The following is a 13,215-nucleotide window of genomic DNA, read 5'->3' as shown; positions in this document are numbered from 1 at the left end:
CACTAATTTATCACACCTTCAAAATACCAAAATAACCTCAGTGTTACAAAGGCTACCAAGTATTCTGTGACAGAAGGGAGATTATATGGTGCACAATTCATAAACTTAGCCCTTAATTTAGCAGTCTTAATACCCCAAATTTCTCTTAGGTCTTGTTCTTTTAATAACTCTCAAGTATCTTCTCACATGTAATTTCTATCCATCCTGACATACAGAAAGGACAAGTTCATGATCTAAATGCGTTAGTGATCTAAATCTTAAAAAACTTTAAAAATCTTTGGAAAAGAGATATTGCTAGCTATGCACTTTATTGTAGGGTTTTTTACTTACATTTCTTTAAAATGATCTCTGATGATGTTGAATCTCCTTTTTTTTTCACTTCTTTGCCAGCATATCTTAGTATCAAACTGAAAAGTTTTCACCAACAGAATTACTCACTCTTACCCACTGCATTCAAAAAAACCCAAACTATTACAGAAAACATGTCCTCAAATATTTTTCATCAGTTCAGTAAAATACTTTGTACAATTGCTAGATCTTTCATTCCAGATTTCCTGTAAACCCCCTTTCTTTTGTGTCAGAAAATAGTTACCACTAGCTGCAGTAACACCTATAGATATTCAAAAAGTCTTCACTGTTTAATTAATAAGAAGGTATTTTCTGTCATCTTAACTCAGTCTTTCCCTTGCCATTGATCTTCCAGCAAGTTCAGGCCAAAATTTCATTTTTATCAGCTGAAGCTCCATTACTGTAATTCTTCCACTCTAAACATACCAAATATTATCTACTTGTCTGGTTTACCAAGAGATCTTCACTGTTTCACACTTTACCCTTCTTCTACCTTCCTCAAAAGCAAGGACATCCTGGTCCTTTGATGGACAGTGATATTGTGCTCCTCACCTGAAAGGTTACCGTCTTCACTGGATTTTTTTTTTTTTTAAATGTCTCCCATCATGCCTAGTGAATTTAGGACACAGAAGAGAAAGCCTCATTTCAGACCTCCCACAATCCACTCCTGTATTCTTCTATATATACACACCTTCCTTCCTTCTCCCCATATGCTCTTAGCCTTAAAGTATATTTTAATTCTCATTTCCTTTACATTCAAATTCTCAGCAACTTTCCTGGGCTAATTTTCCTTCCCCAACTCCCTGTGACTCTTCTAGCTACACTTTCCCCTTCCTCATATTAGTTGTCTCAGTCTTTTTTGTCCTCTCGGCCTTCTACCTCTCCTTTTCTCCTGTTTTTTCTTTTTCTGGACATCACAGCTTGCCATTCTATATTATCATGCTGTGTCAGACTCAGAATGTATTTCCAGGTTGCTTTCCACAACACAGTCTCCTAAAAATGTTTATCCCACATAAATCTCATAAAAATGCTTTTTATCTCTATTTTGACCTACTGTTTTCAGTACTTAAAAATTAGGGCATTCCTTTAACACTTACCTATTTCATATTTGCTGTTCTGTAACACAATAATATCACGTTTCTCTCCCTCTTAGTCTACAATAGAGCTTGATACACTTGTATTTCATACTTTCTGTTATGCTTTGACATGAAGCCATTTCCAGTAAAGATGGCTCATATAAGCAGTTTCTTAAAACTCTCCCAGCTCTGAGCCAGACCCACTTCTAGGGCTGAGTCAATTAGACGCCTCCATCATCACTTTTTAAGAAGCCAGAAAAGGAGGGTTCTTCCTGTTCCTCCTTCTTCTGTCCTTTCTTCTTTTTAGCTAGTAGTGGTGCAAGGAGTGGGGAGAGAGAAGCAACCATGCAGACTCCAAGGTCAGTGAGGGAAGAGAAGAGGAGGTGTGTTGGAGCAGAGACTTCCCTGCATTCTATGGAGAGGACTGGTGAAGGAGATATTTATTTGCATTTCGTTAAAGATCCTGCATCGGAGCAGTGACTCAGTTCATTAAAGACCTCACATCAGGGGCAGTGACTATGGCCAGAGGAGGCCATGTCCTGTGTGAGGGAACCCATATTCACAGAAGCTGTAACTGTGGGGAAGAACCCATGCCAAAGAGGATCATTAAAATTATGCTCAGAAGACACTGTGTCCCACGTGAGGGCCCTCGTATCTGCAGAAGCCGCAACTGTGGGGAAGAACCCATGCCAGAGATATTCATTAAGGACTCTCTGAAGGACGCCATATTGCAGCAGAAGAATGCAAGGAGTCATCCTCTGAGAGAAGTGTCAGAGCCCATCTGTGAGAGACTGATCACATCCCTCATTAGCCTCCCTGAGCTGTTGAAGGGGGAGGAGGTAGAGATACCGGGAGCAGTGAGCTGGGCCCAGGAAGAAAGGAGGGATGAGGGAGAGAGATCTTAAAGTGCTGGTTGTGACTTTCTCATCATCCTACTCCCTTTTTGCTTTTTGTTCCATCCTGTTTCTTGTAGGTAGTAGAATAAATGTACCTTACTTTCCTCTCCAAGTCGAGTAGTAGAGTCTCTTTTGCCCAGAACCGTAATTGGCAGTGAGCCCTCCCTGCCCATGTCTTAATCCACAACATCCTTGTTTATCTATTTTTCCTCCCATCTTGCTGGGGCCTCTGCCATCCTAACGAGGGTGGGGGTGAACGGGAGGCACCCAGCAGAGACTGCCATGGTGCTTTATTGCTGGCTGGGCTAAAACATGGCACTTTCTCAAAACATGACCAGAATGTCTTCATCAGAATTCTTCTAATGAAAGGTCTGCTATTTAAAAACCATTGTTTCAGTCAACACTGAGAGGTCGTACAGGATTCCATGTGCTGCACTGATAACCACTGTATTTCTAGACAGAAGAAGCATATAGAAGGTATTAATAGTGCCTTCCAGACTCATTTATTCAATTTCTGGCTTTATTTTTCGCTTTCTGATTGTCCATTTTCTGTGAAATTTCTTTTTATTCCATTCTTACTCTATCATTTCTATTTTAATTTGCAATTATATTCTGAAATGCAAGTTTTTACCTTACTCATCTTCAGGCCACCTACTGTATCTCCCAGTTCTTTATGTAATGCCCTTCATTTCAGCAAATTTCACCTTCGTTAGGATTTTTGAAACTTGCTTTCCTGATCAAGCTATTTTTTAAATGATCCTCTGATTAAATCTCCTCTGATCAAAGGGGCTGTTTTTGTCTTTCTGCTTTTCATGCAGATTTCCTGTTTTGCTACATGGCAATAATTTATGTTGGACGCTTATTGTGTCACTTAAAATTTTCTTCTCTGAGGACTCTATTGGGAAATTTGTCTCCTTATAAAGGATATAAGTTCCAAAAACCTAAGAGCTTGAATAAAAGCAGCATTCATAAACCATCCTATTGCCTTCTCAAACTTTCATTTCAGGAAAGTGCCTGCTCCAGCAATTTCTCTTGACCCTATACCACTCTACTGTTTCAATTAAACCAGACATTTATATCTAATTAAAAAAATAATTGAAGTTTTGATGAATTCTGTCTAAAAACACTACTTGGGTTTTTTGAGGTTACTGCAGAAAATAAACCAGTTGTGAGTCAATGAAGTGGAAAATTGCTGTCTTATAACAGATACTTGAAGGTGCAAAATGTTCTCTTATTTGTTGTTATCAGTATGTCTAGTAATTGCTTTTTGTTCAACTATTTAAAAGGAGGGAAGCAGACTTGCAGTATGGAGAGAGACAGCAAAACATACAAAACTAAAGTATTAATGTTTTTTTAATTGTTTTCGTATTTTATAGCATTAAAGAAATCTGGTGTATAAAAATGGAAAAGATAGGGAGATGGAAAGAAGCTGCATAAAAAAAATATTAAACCAAGCAACAGGTCACATTTGAAAAAAAAAACCAACATAAAACACTCATGGTCTTTTGTTACTTCAGTTCTTTTGAAAAAAAAGGCCTTACTAATTATAAATGGTTTTACCATATGGTTAAAAATACACTTAGTAACATTTATACACAGGTTTGATTATAAAACAGTATTGTAAAAGATGACTTGATACAAAATTACACTAAATTTATGTAACAAGGAATGCTATAATAATCACTTTCTGTAACAAACCACAACTAGCATGCTTGCATGCACACACACACACACAGAGTTCTACTCAGTTCTACAAACATTATCTCAGAGAAGTGAGAGGAAATTTTTACTTGCAAATACATAACCAAAGTTAGATTTCTAAGAATTATTTATTCTAAGAGGCAAATATAAAGAAGGTCTGAGGTAAACACTTGAACTTGACGGTATTTCTAATGTCCAGTAAATACAAGCAGAACCAAATAGCTGTTTTCCAGAATTACATCAATACCTTACCTTGCTGCAAAACACTTAAGGGATTTATTTCCTTCCCTTCCAATTTTTTTTTCTTTCAAACTAGACCATTCAGTCTTCTACAATATAGTCTTGCAACTGTAAATTCACTTTGTATCATACTTGCACCCAGATACTCTTCAAATCCACTGAAACACAGAAGTAGGTCTTCAGAAATTTTGCTTGAAGCTTACTAAACTTCCATGTTTTCACCCTGACCATATAAATGACATTTTTATTAAAAAGAAATGTCATTAGGACCATTCTAGAATCACAGAATCATTTTGGTTGGAAAATACCTTTAACAGCATTAAGTCCAATCACTAATCTAACACTACCAAGTCTACCATTAAACCATATCCCTAAGAACTTCATCTATGCATCTTTTAAGTATCTCCAGGGATGGTGACTTCACCACCTCTCTGGGCAGCCTGTGCCAGTGTCTAACAGCCCTCTCCCTGAAAAAGTTCTTCCTAATCTCCACCTAAACTTCCCATGGTGCAACTTGAGCCTGTTTCCTCTTGTCCTATCACTCCTTACTTGAGAGAAAAGATCGACCACCACCTTACTACAATCTCCTTTCAGCTAGTTTGAGTGATACATGATACAGTCCTCCCATTCACCTCTCCTCCAGACTAAAGACCCTCAGTTCCCTCAGTCGCTTCTCGTAAGACTTGTTCTCCAGACTCTTGACCAGCTTCATTGTCCATTTTTTTGGACACACTCCAGTACCTCAGTGTCCTTCTTGTAGTGAGGGGCCCAAAACTGAACACAGTACTCAAGATGCAGCTTCATCAGCACCTAGTACAAGGGGACAATCACTTCCTTGACCCTGCTGGTCACACTATTTCTGATAGAGGCCAGGATGCCATTGGCCTTTTTGGCCACCTGGGCACACTGCTGGCTCATGTTCAGCTGGCTGTCAATCAGCACTCCCAGGTCCTTTTCTCCAGGACAGCTTTCCAGTCACTCTACCCTAAGCCTGTAGCTTTTGCATGGGGTTGCTGTGGCCCAAGTGCAGGACCTGATACTTGTCTTTGTTGAACCTCATATAATTGGCGCCAGCCCACTGATCCAGTCTGGCCAAGTCCCTCTGAAAAGCCTTCCTACCCTCAGGCAGATCTACACACCTGCGAACTTACTGATGGTGCACTTGATCCCCTCATCCCTGATACAAGAGTAACTCTTTTTCAGTTATTTCCAGTATTTTAAGATTTGCTTAGGTACATTTTGAAATACCATTTCCCAGGAATCCTCCAACTCATTCACATACAAATAGAAATGTTTTATTATCTATGTACCTTCTTATTTCAAGGAAACGGAGCTTTTTGAAAAAGTCCTTGAAGACTGACAGGATACTTCCCTTTCATAAACACACTCAGAATAAGGTATAAGGGCAGTGATGTCCTCATGCTCCTTGTAAGTTGTCCAAAACTGCAGGAATTTCACTAAAATCCTGTCTGAAAACTACATATTCATTTCCCTACCAGAGTGTTGTTGATAATAGATAGCTCATGGAAACACTGCACAGAATCAGTGTATGAGAGTAGGCTGCTATCTAATATGCCCTTATAAAAAAAATTGATGCAAATTCTGTGATTTTTCAACTAAAGGCACATTGTAATCTGTAACTGACAATATGTGAACATTCACCTATTTGCAAAAGGCCACAAACGTACTTAAATCGAGACCACCAAACCACTGTTACACAGTAGCAGTGTAATGGCAAAGCAGAGGTGATCTATCTATTCAACACACCAGACAAAAAGACTTCTTTAAAATTCTCCCAGGAATCAGTCACTCTAGGGAGAACTGAAATCTCTTGAAGCCCTGTGTCTGTGGAGGAAGGTTTCAAGTTCTTCCTTGCCTTGGGCAGCCATGTCAATGCAACATATCCAGGTATTTTACACTTATACACACTCAAATCACTCATATTGAAATTTCTGTTAGGAGAGCCCCTACCGGAACCCAGACATTATATAAAAGAGTTCAGTATGATCAGCTGCATTATAATACAACTGCATGAGATGATTAAAATAACTTTCTCCAGGTGCCAGATATCTGCCATCATGTTTGGGTAAAATCAGGAATATCTTACTCCTTGCTGAGCTTCTAATCCTGCCTCCTCAGAATATGTCAAAATCAATAACCATGGCAGACATTTACACTCAATATCTTTATTTTCTCAATAGCATCAAAATCTACGAACTACAGTTCTAGTTGTTGTCTCCCTCTCCTGAACTGCCCTTCCTATCTGTTCAACCCCCACAGTCCTCCTCACCTCCCCCAACATGTTGACACAGGGAAGTTTTAATGAAGTACATTGCACAGAAGGGAAATTTATTTTAGCATAGGCACGTAAGAAGATGACTTGGAAAACTACTTGAATGCAAGAACTCTACTTAGTAAAGTTATCTAAGCTTTTATCCAAGTTGAGGGGTTTTTTTTAAATACTGAGTTTAGGTACCACAGTGCCTGTGTAGAACAAAAATGGCAGAAACTCAGTAAATTTGCTACTCAAATACAATACTGCAAGAAGTGGTCTATTTAGGAATACACAGCATAATGCAACCCAGTTCACTCAAAACTATTTGCACAGGTATTACTTCTTTGAAAGTAACATCTCATCAGAATGCAGGGAGTATTGATCCAGTCGGTGGCAAAAATATAGCACTTTTCTAACTTTTCACCTTCACTTCCATCACTGTAACATATATTCAGAATGTATTTTCTGAAGAGTTCTTTCCTTATCTTGCCATCTCATAGGATCAACAAAAAGCTTAATGTATTGTCAATTAAAAAACCCCATGCACCAAATTCTGACAGAAAACAACCTGGTAAAAAAATTCAGGCAATTAGAAAAATCTATTGGGAGGAGGGGGATGGGGACAGGGGACAGACAGTAAAATGGTTTTTGTTGTGAAATTAAAAAGAAAGACATTAATTGTAGAATGAATATATGAACAACAGATGAAAATAACGGTCATTTATTAATCCCATGCAAGAGTAATAACTCAAAAAAGCAGATGAGGACAAAACTACGTAAGGAGGCCAAACTATACCCAAAGCAACCTAAAATCTCTCACAATTCTTCCCAAAGTTTTTTGTTCATAAAACAAAGAACATAAGACATTTGTTTCAACTACATAAATTTGCACTGCACCACAATTTTAGATATGCTCTTCTAGTCTGGTTTGAAACCTGCCTTATATAATAACCTTCATGTGATTCAGCACTCTCCAATTTCTCAGTTCTCTCAACAACAGCTCTCCTCACAGTTCATAAATACCAGCCTTTCTTCACACTCTTCTCTCCCTTCCTTTCTTTACCATCACAAATCCAAACAACTTAATTGATGACATGTAACCCTGTAAGAACTGGGGGGAAATCTTAAAAGAAATCCACAACAACTAAACAAGGAAATGCAACCACTTTTTTCTTTTTCAGTGATTCGTATCTCTTTTAAAACTTAATCACAAAGTATAATAAAGCAGCATCTAGGGGTGGCTAAAAAAATACACTACAAATTTACTACTCTTGATTAAACGGTTTCTTACAGATACAAGGCATTAAGGATAACTAGAAACAACAAATCCTTTCAGTCGTGGGGGAAGGGGAAGACCTTTCTCTAGATCCAATCCAGGCAGCTTCCCACTGCCAACCCCAGACTAGCTTCACCGTATGTTAAGAAGATGAAACATGATTCACTTGTGATTTTTATCAGTTTCAGGAAAGTTTTAACAGAAAAATGTTTTAGGATTATTTCATGTGACAATAAAACACTGCTGGTTTTGATAATATTTCTGTAAGAATTTTTAAATTTTTATTCATTTCAAGTCCTGATACCTCTACATAGATTTTCAGATAAGACAGCTATACTAAGAGGATTTTTTTCCATACATAAGAATGTTATCAAAAATACTGAAAGAGACTTTACAATTTCACATCTGTGGAAATAAAAAGCAACTTGAGATGCTAGCACACAACCACTGCCTGCGGAGCAGCTTTCAAGTGGTTAGGATTCTCTTAATACTCGTAAGTATCTAAATATCTATGTTTATATAATTAAAAAAAGTAATAGGTAATAATTCTCTTTTTTTAAATAGCTAAAACATCTCAACTGATCTGTGCTTTCAACATGTTGTGCAAAGATTTATTTCCTCTTAAGACTTATTGTACATACAGGTGATAATTTCCATTAAGATCCAATTAATATGCCAAAAAGTAATCGCAGGTATATGCTACAAACTTATACTGAAAATAATCTACTTCAGAAATTCAATTATTTACAATAATACATTAAAAAAAAGAAAAAGCAGCATATACAGACCTTCCAGTAGTCAGATTGTAAACTGTAGTACCTCTGGTATGCAGATAATGCTGTAGAAAAGAAAAATGAATGTTGAATGTTTTGTTGCATTTTCTTCGAAGAAACAGACAGAAAACCTTAACAGTCAGAATACACAACCTTAAAATGATAAATGGTTTAATAAAAGTAACACTGCCACAGTAAGTACACTCTTGTGGGTAATGCATTTCTCAAGATTATAATTTTGTTTTATGAAATGTCAATGCAAAAGTATATTTATTATTAATCTTACAAATGTAAATCAAGCAATATTTTAAAGAAAACCTATAACATAGAAATTATTTGAAATTTTGGGATTTTCATCCTAGACAAAGCTGTTTTAAGATTTAAAAATTTAATCATGTAGCTCATTTACCATGCTCCCTGATGTCCCGTAATTTCTAAAGAACTGGTGCGGAGGGACATACAAAGAGAAATCAATTTCACATGCCCTTTCATTCAGTAGCTAGAGAAACAAAAGCAAGCAAAAAAAGCTTATAATTTTATTCAACATCTAAGACCAAGACCAACCTGAAAAACAGCACTAAGAACAGCTCTATTTGGTAGAACATCAGCCCTACTTAGGAATGAATTTCTCAAACCACCATTCTTGTATCCCTTTTGCCCACTAAAAATTCTGATTGATACATCCTGCCCTTTACCTAACAGCACTCTTATTAAAACATAAGACTAGGCACCATAAAACGTTAAGAATTTAAAATTAACATTCACTGCAATAACACCAAGATTTTAATTTTTCAAGTTTCCTTCCTAAGATTGAAGAATAGTTTCCACACACTATGTATTTTCCAAACAACAAAATAAGATCATCTCTGTTTTGAAAAACTATAAATGCTCAACAAACACTAGGTAGATTAAGACAGTAAGAACAGCAAGTACTTCATGTGCAGGTTCATTTCCTGCAAGTACCATGGATAAACCATGTCCCTAAATTTTACCACTCTTTGATGTCTGTCTTGCATATTCATTTTCATAACTCAACAAAAGTCAAATAAGTAAAATAAGAAAAACGTACAAAAACAACAGGGCATGCCGAGGTTTCTCTTCTTAAGAATATACCTTTGCACTCATCTCCCTATGGAGATTCACAACCTTGTATTTTTAAATATCTGATTCATGCTGAATCATGCCCATAACGTGCCCCCCACCACTGCAACTGCTTGTGAAGCCAGCTTCTAATTATGGTGCTCTAAATTGTAATTTTTTTTGAGATGTCTACAGTAGACAAAAACCCTAGGACTAATCACCCTTACTCTATCAACATGCAGTATGCATAAATGTTTACATGTAACTCAGATAAATAAAATCACTTTAAAATCTAGTCAATCAGGCTAAGTTTTTCATTACTTAAGAATACAGTTCCTCCCCTATCCTCTTACTCCCAAAAAAGTAGGTATGAACTAAAGGATATGATTACACTCCAACAATGAAAGCTTAACAATGTAAAGACTAAGCAATTATGTTTCAGAAAATGTTCACAATAACAAAAAATAAGCTCCTACCCAAAATATTCTTCCAGATTCACCTTTTCCCAGGTATCATTAATGACTTTACGTCAGAAAGTTGTAATTAGCTTTTAAATGTGGGAATGACTTTGACTTCTCGAATAGGAAAAAAACCATGCAAACTACAAAACACTTTTCTAATGTAGCACAATTAAATAAAAGGTGTGGTTTTCTTTATTATTCCAGCAGTATCTATTCCTATTTTAAAGAGTAAAGCATATTTCAAATACTTAAGTCAATAGCAATATATTATGCAAGATTTAGGAAACTGAGAACTCCTTGTAATGTATCACCTATTTTTAAAGTAACTATTTCAGTCAATTATACAGGGTATACGGATAAAATAAAAAGATGAACACTAAATACAATGCTAAAGATTTCTACTGGGAAAATAGAAGGGTGAACTATTTCAGTATAGCTGTTAAAAAAAACACAGGAGTACCCACATAAGCATATACATTAAACATGTCGGCTGAAATACGTTTCCCTATAGCAGTTAAGGTGCTGCTAGCAAGTTCATTAAATGTCAATTTAAAAAAAATTAAAAAAAACCAACAACAACAAAAAAAAAAATCAAAAAAAACACCCCACAAAAAAAACAAACACCAAACCAAAACCAGAGAAGCAATGTAAGACCTAAAAACAAAAGGATTCTGGATTCAGCAACCTCTTCTTGGGATCTAGCGTCTCCTTCCAGAGTAACAGTATTCTATTTAACTTCTGGAAGATTAAATGCTAAAAATCTCAGTGTCCTGCTGAAAGTGTGTAACACTGAATCATGGATCCCTTAAACAGGAGCTAAACATCACTTTCCTCCTCATGAAAGTTAAGACAACTAGAAATTATTACTGATGCACAATTTCAGTGTTTAACAAGTGCTCAACTTACAGTTAGTTACCTGTGAAAGGTTTTTTTCAGCCTCCTTTATATCTAGATTAAACATCTGCTCCACAAGCACTCAGCTCAGTGGAAAAAGATCAAAGGCACAGGCAGGAAAACAGAAAAAAAGGAATCCAAGAGCATTTTTTTGCCAGAGCCCAGATGAAACATCAAGCGTATCTCTAAGAAGAATCATATAAGAAGAGGCTAGAAATCAAATTATGAAAGCAAGACTTTAGAAAAACGAAACCAACCTACCAGTTTTAAAGCAGTAGGCATGAACTATAAATTTGAACCCTACTACACTTTCTACTCCCTGAGCGAGTTACTAGTGAGCAGATATTTATCTTGAGTTGTACAGTATAGAAATAGAGCACCTTATCTAAAAAGTGTGTTATGGAATGACAAGTAATTCCTCCCCTAAATTAAGTTTGCAACTATACAAAAATGAGTGCAAACCCTTCAAATTACTAAATTTATTCTAGATTAAGAAGAATAAAAAAACAAGCGAATCTGCCGAGCAATAAAAATTTTACACAAGTCGCTATCTGAAACATAGTCTAAGCTTCATCAGTGCTGTGATTCTAATTATAGGATTGTAATTCTCTGATTTATTTAATAGCCAAAAGAAAGTCATTTTTGCCATGCATCACATTAGTATTTAAAAACAAAAACCACACTAAAAGCTGCAATGTCATTTCCAAATTTATTTTTCATCTAAGACTGGTCATTCCAAGGTCAGACAGCTTTTGTAGAAAAAAGAAGTCATGTGAACTACTGCCCTTTTTTCAACATACCATCATCTCTCATTTTTACATATACTAGTGAGTTACTCCATTTCAGTTAGGATGTCCTTTCTTTGAATATAATGAAATGGGTGCTTTAAAATCTCTCAGGCCCAGCAGAGTATCTTTTTAGGAACTTACTATTACGCTTTTCAAACCTAAAAGTTTCCCACTTAAATTCTCAAAACATATGGAATTCTTCTAGGCCAAACATATAGAAACCTTTTTTTTTTCTCCAGCATGCAAAACACTCTTGAACATCTAGAAAACGCATCTCCAAACTCAGAAAGAACAGGACTGCTTATCAACAGTAGGACAATGTTTCTTGCTTCACTCTCAACTATATTCATGAAATGATCTAGGCAAAACACAGCAAACTCTCTTAAAAGCACAAAGCTGAGAGACTACATTCAGATATATAAAACAATATTTGACAAGTGACTTGAGAATTCCTAAAAAAAGTGTTCACCATTACCTATTTCTATTCTTCTGCTCTGTATTTAATTACTTATCAGATTACACTCTTCCTATAAACATCTGTCTCCAAATCATGGAAATTTACATTATTTCCCTAAGAGGTCAATATTATGATCCGTCTCTTTAAAACCCTACAATCTACTGAGTGGTAGACACAGTTATTTAATATTCTATCCTGAATAGAGAGGGTGGGAGATGGAGCGGTAGTGGTGTATGCCCCAAAGATGTGTTTTGCTTTTTAGATCAATGACCATTAGCTATTTTGTCTGATGAGAATAGAAGAATGTTAACCTAAAATATCTCTGAAAATAAAAAAACATCACCTTTCCACCAAAAGAATTAAAACTACTGGATAGTAAGAAACCTCAGCTCAGGCTCAGAATACGTCTTTTTGCCATCTAGCACAGAACTGACCCTCAAAGAGTTCATGCAGTCACAGTCTACTGGTTTCCTCCTCTTACAGGTTTTTATAGCCACCCGGAACCACCCACTTTGCAATATCTACAGTTACTTTAACACTGGCAGCCTTTACTATTTGCTGCCTAGAAGTCTGCCTTCCTCTATGTAAGTACTATGACTTGGAATACCAGTCTCTTACTCGTCTCCATTTAAGATTCCTTGATTTCACATAGAGAATCCAAAACAGATTTTACATAATTACTATGTATGTGGTTCAGGATGGTTTGAGGTTGTTTGGGTTTTTTTTTTGAAGTCTACTTAATTTCATAAGAAAATGGTAACACTTTCTGAAATACACAATCGATTCAGTAATATTCTGGATCTCTCTGGATCTGAAGAAAGATTAAATACATAATCTGAACAAACAAGTAATGTGAAAACAGGAATAAAACATCTAGACTAAATGACATCGAGCTACCTGTCATTTTTAGCACATCTAATCACAGATCTCACAGTCACAGAAGGATGGCC

At 36.2% G+C, this 13,215-nt stretch overlaps 1 protein-coding gene across 18 annotated transcripts in view; it reads right to left on the bottom strand.

Annotated features, from left to right (window-relative positions):
* KDM6A (lysine demethylase 6A) overlaps positions 1–13,215 on the bottom strand; it is a 150,212-nt gene that overhangs the window by 94,194 nt on the left and 42,803 nt on the right. For 17 of the 18 annotated variants that reach the window (XR_009819101.1, XM_062000349.1, XM_062000358.1 and 14 more), the window contains exon 4: positions 8,601–8,650. Coding sequence is in view for 16 of the 18 variants with exons in the window: in XM_062000349.1 (XP_061856333.1) it covers positions 8,601–8,650 (50 nt within the window). In the remaining 2 variants the exon portion in view is untranslated. Of the gene's footprint in view, positions 1–330; positions 409–8,600; positions 8,651–13,215 lie in introns of those variants that run through there. The other variant, XM_062000443.1, reaches the window with a different exon arrangement.

Source organism: Colius striatus, chromosome 1 (assembly GCF_028858725.1).
Source record: "Colius striatus isolate bColStr4 chromosome 1, bColStr4.1.hap1, whole genome shotgun sequence".
NCBI classification, from domain to species: Eukaryota; Metazoa; Chordata; class Aves; order Coliiformes; family Coliidae; genus Colius; species Colius striatus.
The sequence above is the reverse complement of the archived record's forward strand: the minus strand, read 5'-3'. Positions and strand labels throughout refer to the sequence as shown.